At 38.7% G+C, this 16,371-nt stretch overlaps 2 protein-coding genes across 2 annotated transcripts; one reads left to right on the top strand and one right to left on the bottom strand.

The window, feature by feature from the left end:
* Window positions 1-7,184: 7,184 nt before the first annotated feature.
* tnfsf18 (TNF superfamily member 18) lies at window positions 7,185-10,097 on the top strand. The gene is made up of 4 exons (XM_080488921.1): window positions 7,185-7,448; window positions 8,058-8,117; window positions 8,585-8,648; window positions 8,890-10,097. The coding sequence occupies exons 1-4, from the start codon at window positions 7,332-7,334 to the stop codon at window positions 9,243-9,245; spliced, it is 597 nt and encodes a 198-aa protein (XP_080345047.1). The 5' UTR covers window positions 7,185-7,331; the 3' UTR covers window positions 9,246-10,097.
* Window positions 10,098-12,594: 2,497 nt separating this feature from the next.
* tnfsf14 (TNF superfamily member 14) lies at window positions 12,595-15,152 on the bottom strand. Its single transcript, XM_080487138.1, has 4 exons — window positions 14,747-15,152; window positions 13,623-13,656; window positions 13,470-13,526; window positions 12,595-13,344 (listed from the first exon to the last, which is right to left on the bottom strand). The coding sequence occupies exons 1-4, from the start codon at window positions 15,014-15,016 to the stop codon at window positions 12,962-12,964; spliced, it is 744 nt and encodes a 247-aa protein (XP_080343264.1). The 5' UTR covers window positions 15,017-15,152; the 3' UTR covers window positions 12,595-12,961.
* Between the last annotated feature and the right edge of the window lie 1,219 nt (window positions 15,153-16,371).

Below are 16,371 nucleotides of genomic sequence, written 5' to 3'. Positions count from 1 at the left end.
GTAGCGCTTGACTTTTATTCTGCTGCTGAACTGTAAAAAAAAAAAAAAAAAAGTAACAAATCGATTTTAATCGATATAACTGATAGAATATGTTCTATCCCATCCATGTCTGGGAACATCCACCGAGGTGTCCCACATAGTAACAGCTCCTGTGCTTTTTAGAAACTCATTACCAGAGGTGAAAAAACTAGTGGAACTATATACTCGAGTAAGTATCAATTAAAACACTCAAGTAAAAGTAGTGTCCTCTCAAAAAACATTCAATTCAGTGTATGTTACATTTACAGCCCATGACATATTCAATTTATAATTGATTTATTGTTAATTTGTTCCAGACATGTCAAAACCATTGTATGGAAACAAATATATGCAAAAACATACAAAAAAGAAATGATATATATTTACTCTAAAATGAATTTATCTATACCTATACCTATACCTATACCTATACCTATACATTTACATATACATATACATATACATATGCATATACATATGCATAAGCATAAGAATAAACTTACCCCTTCTCCGATACTCTGTCATCACATTTTGTCATCATTCTTCTTTCTGAATCATATGTAAAATACAGTATACTATGAAGAAGAATGTCCTCTAATATTACGTTTGTGATAAATTTATAATTTACATTCATATCCACAGATTAGTTCAATTCCCTAATCAATAAAATATATCTAACCCAAGCTGTCCATCTCAAACACACTTCCGAGACAAACGATGAAAACAATACCAAGGCAATGTGTGTTGTAAACAAATGTAGATGCAAAGCATGGCATTTCTTGAAAACAATAAACTTACTAACTACAAATGTTCCAATCAAACGCTTTATGAATATTGTAATTGTTTTAATTGTATAACATTTAAATATATTAAGTGTTGTTACTTTTTCCTAATATGTTCCTTGAGATAGGTTAGACTACAGCAGTTTAGTAATATATGATTCGATGAATATTTAAAAATGAACACTGCAGAGAAACGGAAATTAAATATCAATACTCTTAAGACTATAATTACTTTTTCATTATTTTCTAATGGAAATATCTCTGTAAAGTATAATCATGTTACCGTTAACAGTGTTAATTCTATTTATTTTATTTTTTTATTCTTTTATTTTTATTTTATTTTTCATTTTTTTTTATTTTTTATTTTTCTATTTATTCATAATCCATAGTTAATTTTGACTCTAGAATAAATAAAATTAAAGATGACACGGGACAAAATTTTACTCTAATGTTGAATAGGACCAAATGTAAGTGTTGAATTGACTGTTTTGTTACTGTGGAGTTTCAAAGAAGATTATATGGTGTGATTGTACTTAGGTAAAAGTATAACAGTATAAAAGTGGAAAAAAACTAACAGTATGAGTGCCATAGAACACACATATTTAATTTGCAATAATGTGAATATTTCTAATTCTTTACTTCTGCCATAGATTTGAATACTTTTTTTACTTCTTTTATTATGGGCTGAACCACAAAGTAATGATTTTATTCAGTTTTAACAAAGGAGGAGGAAAAATAAAAGACGTTTACTCTGTTCACTTTCAAATAAAGCCATCAAGGCACTGGCTAAATCATTAGAATAAGGTGTACCACTTCCTGACTTTTATCTCTCCACAATGCTGACTGCTGTTTGATTTTCTGCCAGTAAACTCCTCAAAACACCATCTGCACGTTACGCCTTGTGTTTCCCTCATCAAACCGTTGAAGGCTTTGAAAGAGATCATATCTTATTTCTTAAACCTAAGCTGTGCAGGCTCTTCAATTCAATGGATGAGCTATTAGTCTAACCCTGTATAGACTTTTGGTTTGTGGTATCCTGCCACCTACTGTGAAGAGAGAGGCACAGCTGCTTCATGGACCTTCTGAAATTGTAGTTCACGGAGACTTCATAGAACCTGTATAAATAAATAGATAACAACTCCCGTCATTCATTAGAGGTAAGTGTTCACATTTTTTTCTTTTTCCAAGTTTATTCCAATAATTAATTAATATGATCATAATACATATCATAATTCATATCATATTCTGATTTTTGGGTCGGTCTACTATACATCTATGTTTTGGAGAAATAATCGCCCCGCCAAAACAAAACAAATCAAAACAGTACTGCTTTGTCAGATGTGACAATAGTTGTTTACTAGAAATGATCAATCATATGAATCAATCTTCAAGGTAAAAGAATGAACTGGAGGAGCTCCCTTCAGTCAAAGAATGTTGGCAGATTCAGACTTCACAGAACAATAGCTCCTAATCATGAGAATATGAAAATCACAAATAACACATTTAGTCATACTTCAATGTGTTATAGTACGATTGGGTACTATAAAAAAATAAAAAAAACAAAGCCATCTTTTAAGGGGAAATTGAAATCTTGCTTCCAACAACAGTCATCTTAACCACTACACCACTGATTGTTTACTGGGCCAAAAACGAAGGCAGAGATTAAACCAGGATCTGCATACAGCCTATTCAATGCCATGGTCAGTCATCTTTACCACCACATTGCAGTCTGTGTTTTGAGCTTTATTTAATCCTTTTCGTTGATACAGCCAAGTGGGCAAAATAAAAAAGCAATGGTTTGGATGAACTTTGTCTTCTGTAATACCACACTATTATCTACATTAGTCATCTAAACCGCGAACCAAATCCTGACACACCCATGACTTACTGAAGACAGAGTCTCTTCTCACTCAGGTGATATACCGGAAAAACTATTTACCAGGTTAAGGTTGGGGATCTGTCCGTGGTAATGATTTGACAAAAAAAAAGAAAAACAATGATTTAAGAAGAAGAGATTATGTTGTGATTTAAACTGTGATGGAATTATTCTTGTCAGACTGTAAGAATGAAGATGAACCAGCCAAGACAAATAGCCCAGTGTGTTAGAGGACAAACATTTAGGAATGGAGCAGGAGCAGAAAATGTATGTAAGAACCTATTTTATTCATGCTTGTGTACTTTGGGGATTGAACCCTGACTTCAACAGTTGCCTCAATGATTACTTTAGTTATTGAGAAGAGATAAATGTGTTGTTGTTGTTGTTTTTATTTGAAATTTAATTGAAGAGACAGTACTTTCAAATTCTCTATGTTACGTACACCTAACATAAACAGTGTTCTTTTGGTTTGTGTGTTCAAAAATACAACTTGTAACTCTGATTATGTGAGCACATGTTTGATTTAATACTCTGTATATCAATATGTAATCTGAAGTAACAAGTGAGCAGCAGGAAATTTACACTGCATTTACAAGCTTATAAATGGGAAATTAAATCATGTTGTTGTTGTTTTCTTTGTTAAGGACTACCAAATGCAGCCACCAAGGCATTTGATTTGTGTAGATTTTGCTCCAGTGAAGTCTTCCTTGGCTTGTACTAATGTTTTTTTTTTTAGTGCTGTCAGAAATAATGTGTTAATTTGATTAATTGATTTGAAACGTTTAACTCGTTAAAATTTATTTACATAATTAAGGCAGTTTTGTTTACTTACATTTTTCTTTTTTTTTTACTCCCTTACCGAAGCAGCATGTGCACCCCCCCCCCCCCCCCCTCTCTGTGTAAAACTAATTAATTAATCAATTAATTAATTAATTTGTGTTTTTATTATTTTGCTTATCTTGGAGAGAAAGAGCATTCACACAAACCTAAAAGGACGTTATAAAAATAGTCTTTGAATATAAACATATTCTCTGTGTGTTGAGTCGAGATTAATTTCTTGGTTTTCTCTGAATAAATATCCATTACAAGCTTCAGTCTTCAGTAGAAAAGCAGTGCGATTAATCGCAATTAGTTACAGAAGATTGTGCAATTAATTAGTTAATCTTTTTTAATCAATTGACAGCACTACTTTTTATGTATGTAGATGTTACCAGTTTCAAGATGGAACCAGGATGGAATGAAACAGACAGAAATGTGTGACAGTGAATGAAAGACAACAACGTCCCGTTGGATCAGAAACCTTCAACTACTGCAGCCAAAGCCCTCAGGTGAGCCACAGGGGAACTTAACTTATGGCCTGACCCTGTCTGTTGGACTATGTCTAAAAACTAAATTAATCTGATAACACTAAATGTATACAGTCAGTCACTGCACCCATTCTTTCTGTTGAATAATCTCAGCTCCTGTATTCAGGCCTACCAAAGCAAATTAAAGATGTTGTGGACTAAAATGTCTCTAAGACTAACTGAAAAGTTTCTTTTCCACCATTGTGAAAGGCTATTTGGTTCCAACAGATTGAAAGTATTCATGACTTTGTTGAAAATGTTAGGTTGAACCAACTATGAGCAACACGTTACACAAAAATGCAAATATAATTCAAATCAATACTGACATATGCTATTATTGATTAGATTATTTAATTGTTTCAATTTTTCAGACAGTGTGATAAACACTCAAGGTTCAGGTATTACAGGGTTGAGAAACTGCAATAATTTGAGCACAAGGTGTTAATCTGTCATCAGGATGACGAACTGAAAGGTCAGCCTATAAGAGTGATGGTGAAGCCTTTAAGACAAGTATCTGAGAGATAAATCGAAAAAATCAAAGTTGCAATGTAATAGAAATGGGGTTGAGAATTCATAAAATATTAAAACAACAGTAAATTTTGGTTTAGGGATTATAAAGCAAATTAACTTTCCAGTAAGAATATTGTGAAAATCAAGATTATACTACGGAGGACAATATTAGAGTATTTTTGTTTATTTCAAGCTTTAATGGATCTTTCATAATTCTAATGAGTTACATGTGAATTATGAATTAAATACTAGCGTGGGGCAGTCACTGATGGGCAGTTTGTAATTCTGACTTTCTTGGATTCAGTCGTACTGAAGTGAATCTAAGCTGTTTCTCTCCAGCTCTCATTCTTCTATTCTATAATAGTCGGTGCCACTGCTTTCCAAGCAAAACAGCATGAAAAGAATATGGATCTGAAGCCGATTATTAGGATTACACCCTCAAAGTAACACTTTGGAGGTATCACATATCTGCCAGTGCTTCACGCTGAAAGCCATTTGGATGGTTATTGGAGCCATTTGGATAGCTTTCTTTGTCAGCTTGGTGCCTTTTGATCTCGTTACAAAATTGAGAAACCATGAAATTGCATTCACTAAAAAAGACACAAAAAATATAGGTAGAAAAAAAAGTGGTTGGAAAAGAAAAATGAGAAGAGGAAGTGAGGAATGATAAAAGAGGATTTTTTTTTTTTTTATGTGGGATGCAGTGACAACAGATAAACCGAGCTTTTGCACAGATTATGCTTACAGTGTGTGTTTATTTTTTTTGTGCTGATAAGCCTCTGTAACACGTGTCTTTACCACAGCACTCCCAGCTGTGCCTTGTCTTGGAAAATTCCACATCAATGCAGCAATATTAAAAGTAGTCACTCATACTGCATAGCACTTTTCATTTACCAAAGATCAGCAGAACTAGACATTTTGAGGCTCGGAGAAATAAACATTCTGCATCCGCTTTTTAATCAGGTGTTTTTGTGCATTATTGATTTATTTCCACTAGATGGCTGTAAGTCATCAAGACAGTTGTGAAAATAAAGGCGGAAGTAACAGCACAGTTGATGTACAGTAGTGTGTGTATGAAAGGTGGCATGAACATTCAACAGTTAATTAAATTGTCCCACGAGACACAAGTCAATATGATTTAACTGATGGCGATGTCATTTAGATATTTATAGAGCTGATTCTTCTGTTCTTTCATGACAATTAGATCCCATTTCCCCACTCGTTATTATATGATATCAGTGTCTTTGTTTCCATTACCGATTATTAGAATATTCTATCCTCACCCACTCTCACACACTCTAGTGTCGATAGGATCATTTGCTGAATGACTAATTCAGCACTGCACTGTTGTTCTGGCTTTTGGTAGGAAAGCTATCTGCCAAGATACAGATATTTCTGAAAATATTTAACTTCCTTAATAATTTCCATCATCTTTGTCATCAGATGACACGCAAAAGGGATTTTTCTTAATTTGTTCTGAATATGGACACACCGGCACACGGCTTCCTCTCCCAAAACACACCTGCTCTTCTTCGTTTCCATTTACATCAGTCAGATCGATTTGAAAAGAAACAGAACTTTCACACTCTGCTTTGTGCTTGAAGATTCATGCCCGGGCATGTAGTCTGTTACTGGGTTACTTGACCATCTCCATTCATACTCTACCTCGCTGCAGATGTCTTTTTATTTCCTCTGTGAGTCCTGCAGTCAGTCTGATGACACATACCTGAACCAAAACCCATCCTGTTTTGCTGCCATGAAACTTCCCCCAGGTGAAGAGCAGACAGAAAAGGTGAAACCACATCGACTGACCTCAACCAGAATTTAGAGGCAGGTGGGAATTTTCAAGAAGTGCAAACAGTAAACAACACGCCGTGACATTTTGTGAGTTCCACTTGTAGTTGACTGCGATGTTGTTTGAAGTATTTGATCTACCTTGTTGGTCCAGATGGGAAATGAAAATAATGTTCAATCTGAAATCTTTTAACCTTATGTCAGTATATATTTAGCAGAATGTGGTTGAACTCATACATACGTAGGATACATAGAGTAGTACGATGATTATTGTTTTTACCAATACTTCGTTTGTGTGTTTTTCAGCTTTTTACAACAAATTTTCTATGAAAAAGGAAGGAAAGTGTCAGGAAGTATATCTACAGTATAATGGACTTCTCTAATAAAACAAAACATAGAATGATTGTTTACTTTGTCATTTTTGTACACATCTACATCTGCCCCAGTACATCTAGAGTATGGTAAGCACTTTCATTCGATCGGGTAAACATGTAAAATGGGAACACAGAAGTGATTTATGATGATTCACAAAAAAAAAAAACTGTCGCGAAATATTCACACAAAATATCATGAAACATCAAGTAGTGAATGACTAATGTTGCCACTGAAATATGGTCGACGTCTTCACTCCTTCTATTGCTCCCTGGTAGAAGATGTTGTTCCTCCTTTTTGTGTGACTTGTGGTGAGTAGAAGAAAAGGGCCCGTCCCCAGCCGCAGAGACTCTCTGGGCCTGGTCTGTCTACCGTCCCCGACATAATGGGGAAAGTACCATCTGGATTCCTCTTCGCTCTATACATACCTTTAGCAGGGCAGAGCACAGTTAGAAATTAAAACATCCTCATCTCATGCACACACGGAGCTCAGGAAGCCAGCGCGCGCACGCACACACTGCTCTGGTTGAACAGCAGAGGAAACTCGGGACCTGTGAAGTCATCTTTTCTCAACATCGGTCCTGCTGCGCTCCCCAACGTCAGACGGCTCTCAGCACCCACGCCGGACTCATAATGCCTCTGCCGAGCCAGCATTCCCTGCTCTGCATCCTCCTGTTCTGGACCACCATCATTTCCATCATCCAGGCTGTGTTCATCATCCTCTTCTTCACTCAGGGACACAAAGACCTGGTGAGAACTCTTCCAGTCACTTCAGCTTGAACAAGAATGTTCATGTTGATCACTAGTGAGGAGACACACATTGGATATTATAGATTTGAACGACAGCCCAACAAGAGTTTTCTCCTGTTTGAATAAATGTGAGCGTGTTAGAAGACGTCACTGTGTGTCTGCTCGGGTACCTGTGCAGTGCATCTGTTCTTTCTTGTGGTTTGGGTAGTAGCACAGCTGGGGTGAAAGGCAGCTGTGTCTGTGGTCTACAGACCCCCTGCCACGACTTGAAAGGAGCTAAGGAAATTTTTGTAAAATCTTTTTAGAAATACGTGCGTGTATGTGTGTGTGTGTGTGTGTCAAAGAGATGGCTGAATGTAGCAGGATATAAAGTTAATTTTTTTTGTTTTCTGTGTAAGTGTTTAAACTAAGAATGTCTCTGAAAGACAAAAGGTGATTTTGTTTCCCCAAATCAAAAGACAATTGATTTATCATTTCGACATTAAGCAGTCTCACTTGAAAACTAGAAGAGAGTAATTCAGTATGAAATGTGATCCTTTGTGTCGGTCCACTTTATAAGCCCTCCTGTTGAATATAATACGAGCACGTGATGTCGTTCTCCACTTGCAGAACAGCAGCATCACCGAGTCGACGCCGCTGAAGCATCCCCGGATCCACAGCACACCTTCGGTAAGACTTCCACGGTTTCAGAGGTTTTAGCTCAAACTGCTCTCCAGTGCACTGGAGCAGACTAGATCCACTCTTGATGACTAAGTTGTCTTACTTGTGGTTGCTAGATTCTAGCGTTGTTTGTAATACAAATCATCTAAACAAGCAAATTCTGCATTATTGACACAGAAGTTACACAGTTCACCTGCATTTCAAGTAATTCACTTTTCTCTGTGTATGTCCTCTCTTCACCTCTTGGAGGAAGCACACTGACGTCATAGTCACATTCGGGGAAATGCCACTACACTAAAGTGTTCTTGGATTTCCTTCTGAATACAGAGTATAATTTCCTTTGTTCTCCGTTTGAGGGATGGATGCAGAAAACTTCAACTTAATAAATAAACCTTCTCATCGCTTATGGATGGGTCTCTTTGAAAACCATGCTGGCATCATATTAATGAGTAATATCTCTTTTCTTCATTCACCAGCCCCCAAGCAAGGACAAGCTTCACTCATGCAGTGTGAGAATGCTCTCATTGAAAGCTGTTGAAGGTAATGGCTCACATGTTTGAGCTTTGTATGTGTGAAAAAAAATGCACAAATGTGTACATGAATTAATCTAGATGTCGTTCGCAAGGTATTGGAAAAACGTCTTTGCTAGATTAAATGTTTTTATAGCACACAATGATCAATTGCGTATTAAAATAACATGAGCTCCCTATTGAAATATCCACTGTTAAAAATGATATTCAAAGAATAATGTTTGGTAAACCAACTGTTCTGTCATCCACAGGCAACAGCTCCCTTGCATGGTTAAAACTAAATCCTAACGAGAGTCTGATCAATGTGACAAAACCCACCGCCACTCTGACCATTACGGAGACCGGATACTATTTCCTAAGTCTTCAGGTGACACTTCAAGAGAGTGAGAATCCAAAACTGAAGCGCACTGTTCACCTGCGCACGAAAGAGAAGGTCATCCTGGAGGGCTGGGTCAACACAAACACATACAGCACAGGTTTGCTCGGCAAGGTGGAGCTGCTGAGGACCGGAGAAAAACTGGAGGTCACCATCAGCCCGCCCTCCAGTGTGAACTCCAGCGAGTCCGTCACCCACCTGGATATCATCTACCTGCCACTTGTGCCCTGAACTGAACTGACTCTCGCAAATCACAATACTGAATCACTTTGATGATGTCAACTAAATGAGGTATCGGCAAGAATGGATGCGACAACTGGCTTCAACAGTGAGAGCAACACTGAGTCACCCTCTGAAACCTCAGCTATTAAGGGTGCTGCGCGATTGGAGGATTGTTTCGCCCTCATACTCTCTATTTTGTACATCAGAAAAGCAAAGTGAGACGTTCTCCCATGCTGGCTACGACGGCAGAACACATTCAATTAGATGTTTTAAAGTTCACCCGTCGTACTTGAAAGTTACTATTTTATTTATCTCTTGGACTTCCTTAAATGACAAGAAGAATGTTTATTATCAAAGTTGGGGAAAAAAAATTGAAGCCAACCTTTTTTTTTCTTTTTTTTTTTTGCACAGCTCCAACTTGCCAAATGTAGATTTATGTCATGACATATTTGAACTTAATGTAATATATACGTATATAATATTTATGATTTATTAATTTATTGTCTAGGCCCAAAATATGGTCCAGCATATAGGAGCATTTAGTAGATTCCTTAGTCACAGAGGGAACTCAGTTAATAATTTATTTGTCTCTGTGAAAATGAGGGTCACTGTGCAACATTTATTTGTGAGTCAGTTGCAAATTTCAAACCCAAGCTACGAACTCCAAGATATTTAATGTATATGTCAAATAAAGGGTTCAGTGTGAAACTGTAGCTAAGACATGTCTGGGTGTAATTCTTCCTCTACGACATGCGCAGGTGTTTGTTTTAGCTGATCACATGTCAAATGGATCTTTTTCATTCCTTCTGACAGCTGCAGCCACAAGTCAGGGTGGTTGATGTGGAAAGTTTCATGTGGTAGAAAAAAAAAGAAAAAAAAAAGCTGAAAGCAAAAGTAGTTTTGTCAACGATTTTCAGTTTTTATTCATTTATTTCGGTAAATCAATTCTCTTCTGGTGCATTCTAAAATGTTTGTCTTTTCATGTTTGAGACATCAGTCGCAAACGTAAAAACGTTTTATTAATGTGATTAAAATCTGCGTGCTTTACTTGTGTCTGATTCATGTGTCATACAGACAAAAGTGAAATGACAACAATCCATTAATACCTTTGATTCTGAGTCGTTTTTCGAGACCCCGGAGATGAAGTGAAAGTGAGAGCGTCTCAGAGTCACTAATAGATACAGTGGGACACTTCCTGTATTTTCTCTGTCGAGGAATTTGTCCCCCAAGACTGACAAAGCAAAATTCATCAAACACAAACATCTGCCATGACATAAACAGACCCACATCACACTGCTACAGATCGGGGTTTTTTTTTTAAAAAAGGTCTCTGAGACGAGATATTAATCATCACAGCACATCAACATATTTTCCAAGTGACTGAGGGTTTATCTGAAAGTTTCTTTTCCAACCCGCAGCCGCAAAGCCATGTATTTTTCTTGCTGTTTGCTCCATTAGGTGTTGCCACCACAAGTTTCGATTACACAGGGGAGGGAATCCAATAAGTTGAATTCTAATGCAGAGGGCTGATACACCGAGTTGCCACCCACATTGTGTCGTTTAGCAATGGGTTGCTTTATTTCCACAGCATGGTTAAAAAAACAATGGGTCTTCCACATAACAACCCCAATGGCTAATTAACATCTCTCACAGCCAGACATCAGGAGACGTTTGTGAAAGTTCGGCTCGTGAATAACAAACTCTATGTCAAATCACTCCTCTCTTCTCCAGTCAGGGGACCAACACAAGGGGACAGCATTTAGCTGTACACTTTACAGTGTGTGCCACTCTCACTGCTTTCAGTATTGCTTTCATGGAAATGCGGCAAAACCTGTGTTGCTCCTTTCCGTGTGCGGAAATTGGCAATCTCATCAGAGTGGTATCTGACAACACGGCCAAGTTTTTATCAGTGGAATATATTGTTTCCATGTATGGCAGCGTGAACAATTAGTTTTAGATCAGAGCCACATGTAAAGTGCTCTCATCCCACACACCTTCTTTGCGAAAGTCTCGTCTAGACTAGACTTTAATGGTGAGAAATAAAACGGAGTCATGCATCCCGACCATATGGCCGATCCGGCTCCCCCCTCCTCGGCTGCCACAGTCTGTCACAGCTCGCAGCCAGCGCTGGAGGATAATGACTCACAAACGTTTTCACGAAAATACAAGGAGGCTGCATAGACGTCTGAGTCGAGGCCGGCTATGATTTGAACGGCAATATGTTTTCTGATGGGTTCAGAAGACGAGATGTATGTCGAGCTCAACGATGCACAGTAATTACAGTTTCACTGGTAGAGTGAGCTTGCAAACATGCAATGCATGTCAGGGGAACACGTACTGTGAGGACACACACACACACACACACACACACACACACACACACACACACACACACACACACACACACACACACACACACACACACACACACACACACACACACACACAGTTTTTTCTATTTGTATTGGGCTTGTTGCATTGACTTACATTCATTTCCTGTTGACCTGTGCTCAACACTGTAATACCCACGCCAACGCAGTCTAACCTTTAACATGTCACACGCACACACAATTCTGGAAAATTTGCATCAGAATTGTGGGAGACCGGACAAAAAAGTATCATAAAAATCACACACACACACACACACACACACACACACACACACACACACACACACACACACACACACACACACACACACACACACACACACACACACACACACACACACACACACACACACACACACACTCACACACACACACACACACCTGACAGAGAGCAGTTTCAGCAGGGGTTGGAAAGTGAGTCAGGCAATCTGACGCTAACGCCTCCCCCCTCCACTACCACTTCCTCCTCAGTTTACAAATATACAACGTTGTGGGTGTTTCAGAAGCAGCTTCTGCGAACAGATGCTGATGAAGGGAAAAGCAAGAACATGATAGTTTAAAAAAAAGAAGAAAAAAAAAGAAGAGCTTTAAAGAATGATGAGGCAATGCATTTGCATGATGAGTGCGTGAGGTGATGAAGTGAAAATACAAAAGAAAACTCACTCAGTGAATGAAAACTCTCACTCTGTGTGGAGACTTGCCACTGCTACCCCAGAACTCTCTCTCACTCTCTCTCTCTCTCTCTCTCTCTCTCTCTCTCTCTCTCTCTCTCTCTCTGTGTAAAACACCTTTGCTGATCCTGAGACGACTCAGCCTGCAGCTCAACTTTTGTTTACTCATCAGGAAGTGAATTTACTTTTGTTACATGAAAACATCGTGAAAAATCAACCGACTCAGAGCTTGAAATAAATTTAACTTTTTCCAATTATATATATATACAGTATATATATATATTTATTTATTTTTTTACATAAATACTACAGAATCACAAAACAACAAAAGAATAAATATGTTTTTGAGTAACAAAGTAAAAAGAGAAAGCACGTTCAAAGTCTTTTTCACTTAGTAAGACAAATACATTTTTACAAGTGAAGTACTTCAGGATTACAAAGAGTATACAGTTATTTTGACCTCATGTGTTACAAAGTATACATGTACTTGATATAGTGAAAAGAAACATTTTTAACAATTCAACACTCACTCACTTCACAAAGCCAATCAACACAGTGCTGTCCTGGAGGCACTACGACTTTCACGCTTGTCTTTGTCCCAAGATGTTACATCCTCTCAGCCTAAACTTTTCAATTCATAATGCTCTGTTGGTGAGATGTCACATCATATCATATATGCACCAAACACATTTTCCTCAGCTGTGTGCTTTACAATTTGTTTGGTGTCACTGACATTCACAGACACGGCATCATTTTCTTCAAAGTAAAACACACCACCCAGGAAACTGTTGGATTTTGCTATGTCTGATGAAGAAGAGTATTTCCTGGACTGCAGAAGGGTAATGGGATTCCCATACCTCTGAGTGCGTTTTTGGACATAGTGGTAAAACTTTTTGCTTTCTGAGAAGAAAACCTTGGAGTAGACGTAGTAATAACCCGCTCTCTTGATGACGAGACTTTTGTCTTTGTAGCCGATTTCATTGAGGAGGGGGTCTGCCTTCGTGTTCCATGCCATGATGTGTGGGTCATGATCATCAGCTTGTCCACCTGGGGGGATAAAAAGACAAACGCAAATGTAAAATAATAAAAGTATACTTTTGACTGCATTTATTCTCAGCAATTTTATTAAGTGAGCATTCTGGTGATGGAGGAGAAAGAAATACTGGATTCACCTGTCATATGTGCAACTGGTTTGGAGGGAATCTTGTCCTTTGTAGTACCATTCTCATCTGTGTGAGGACCAGAAATGTGTTTGTGTTGTTGAAAAAGCAGTGGAAGATTTAAATAAAACAACTCATTGAAGTAAAAGAAAATGTGAGACATACCTGCGGTTTGCTTGTCGTAGACTGATGAGGCGGGCTGCCGAGTAAAGTGAAATGGTTTACCAACTGGGTGTGTGTATTGGTGAGTATGCATACACGGAGACAATCACCAGTGGTAACATTGCAACTTGTGACAATTTAAGTCACGCAAACTGTTTTTCACAATTTGATTTGTAAAAGCTAGTTGACCCTTTTTTGTTTGTTTGTTTGTTTGTTTCCTTCTGTCTGCAAAGCAAAGTAGAACATGTTGGTCTTCCTGTTGATGAGCACAAGGTAGGTCGTAATCATGGTACAGGAAACAGACCACTTCCTTGTGTCGAATGTCCTTTATACAGTGTGTGTGCACTCCGTTTTATAAAAAAAAAAAAAAAAAGACATGTTTCTCACAACGTTCAAACCTAAAGAAGCTGCGTCAGAGCATTATTGTGAACGCAGCGAATATTAATGCAGCGACCATTCAACATCATGGAACAGGTTTGCCCCGCGTGGTCAACCGTACATATGGACGTCACGGCGCGAACGTTTTCTGTAACCGAGGCTGAACTTTAACAGAGTTTTCTGCTTTTTTCCTCAATAAAAACTAATTGTAACAAGACCTCCTTGAAATACGTTTGTTCTGAACTATGTTCACAGCGGTTCATGTGGAGAAGCGTTTTTTTGCATTTTCTTTTTTTGATTAAAGTCCCGAAAGATATTCAATAAGCAAGAAAACAGTTTACAGTTTCTCTGTATTTTCTTTATTTATTTTGATTGCTGTCATTACTTTTATGGAGATACGTATGGTGCTGGCCTTTATCTAATGTAAATGTGTATTTTTAACTATTAGAGCTGTTATTTAAACTGTGTGGTCAATTGAGTGTGTTTAATCTTCCTTTAATCGTTTTTTTCCTTGTGCGATAGATAAACCAAACCCAAGAATTTATAATACATAAACACATTCATGACATTTATTTTTTGTTTGTTTGTTTAAATCTGAATTGACGATATTTTTAGTCTGGTAGTGTGCGGGGGTAATAAAAAGAAACAGACTAACAGAAAAGCAGAACGAAAGTCAGAGATAAAATAAAATGGTAAAGTTGAATGACCTTTTACATCAAAATAGGGATATGAAAAAGCTGAATACAAACCGAATCATCAGCTGCACAGGACATCTTGGCGCTTCTTACAGCATCTTGCTGGTGGAGGAATAGGATGAAGCAGGCTTCGACGAAGAGACCGAAAAATGCCAGGCTCACCAGGAGGAACAACAGGATTTGCGTTCGACTGGAATGCTTTGGCTTGTGGTTGAGTCTGGGTGGCAAAGGAGGCCGAGAGGCCTGAGTGTCCACTACATACACCGAGGGACTCTCGCCCTCAGTCGCGCAGTCATTGAACTGCCTGTAGTTGAAGAGAGCCATCGGTGTGCAGGTCTCCACCAGAAGTCAGGGCTGTGGCTCCAAGAAGGGTACAGAGACGAACAGATGCACGAGATGCGTGCAGACGAGTGAAGAAGGTTTGCAGAGTGGGGTGGGCTCATTTCTGGTTGGCTCAAGTGGAGACGGCTCACGAGTAGTCAGACGAAGAGTAGATTCAGATAGAGGAGTCTTGAGATGTATCATGGAACAGTATTTGGAGACCTACAGAGTTGTACTGTAAGTGTGAGCTTCGCACTGGTGTTGTTATGAATGTGCATTTGATTTCTATAAACTCTTCCCCCAGCCAGTGATAATCAATATGTGAGACTAAAGTATGGTGCATTTTAACCTCCCCCACATGCCCCGCCACCTCACAGCAGTGTCAGGATATCACCAATCAATGCTTCATGTCTTACACTCACTGTCAGAGCAGCAACGAAACACCAGCTTCCACTTTGAGATCAAAAGCTCAGCCACTCGTCGTCTTGTCATGTGAAACGTTTACACTTTGACGTGTTGTCCGGTGAAGGGCTGCCACGTTCCCCTACAAACTCAAGCGGCAGAAAATGTGTTGAGCTATTTTCTTATCTTCTGAAGTGTGGAGTTCCCTCTTGCACAACTTTGTATCTACATCAGAGAGATAGGAAGAGAAGAAGAATTACAGTGTTGGCAAGAGTGGAAGTTGGAAGGAGGGAAGGGGCGAGAACGTGAGGGTTTCCTGTCAAAGCGTAGTACAGCAACCATGCAGCGCAGCAACATGCCTTTGTTATTTGAACAAACACTGGCCCCCTAAAAGAGAGAGAGCTGCAGATCAAGAACAAATGGTTTTAGTAGCAAGTTTCAGTTTTCTTCTGTGGTTCAAGTATGTGCACTGTTGGCATCAGAGGCCGGATAACTTTGTGCAGGCGTTTTAAATAACTATGTTTGACCGCACTTCTGTGCCAAATCCCCTCAGCTGTGAGTCGTTTGAGTCCTTTTTTTTCAAATCCTGTATCATTTCTTTAAGACTGAAATCTGGGCTGTCCCTCACTTAACCCTCCATTTCTTCTTGCAGCTCCAGGTGAGCAAGCATGCTCACTAGTAGTGAGTCACTACAAAGGATTATCCCCCAACATCATCTAACTTGTGGTCATAGGCTGCTGGAGCCAAACCCAGTTTACAATGGGCAAAAAGGCAGTTGGAACTCTGGACAGGTTACCAGTGCAACACAGGAAGAGACATCATTACATACAGACTCACGCCTGCAGTTAACTTAGATGCAAAAATTCCCCTAATAGACGAGACCCTGAGAGGAAGCCAGGGGACTCAGAGCGAGAACGCGCACCCTCTTCACACTGAGGCTTGCAAGAGAGGCTGAA

This window comes from Lipophrys pholis (genome assembly GCF_963383615.2).
Source record: "Lipophrys pholis genome assembly, chromosome: 19".
Taxonomy (NCBI): Eukaryota; Metazoa; Chordata; class Actinopteri; order Blenniiformes; family Blenniidae; genus Lipophrys; species Lipophrys pholis.
The sequence above is the reverse complement of the archived record's forward strand: the minus strand, read 5'-3'. Positions and strand labels throughout refer to the sequence as shown.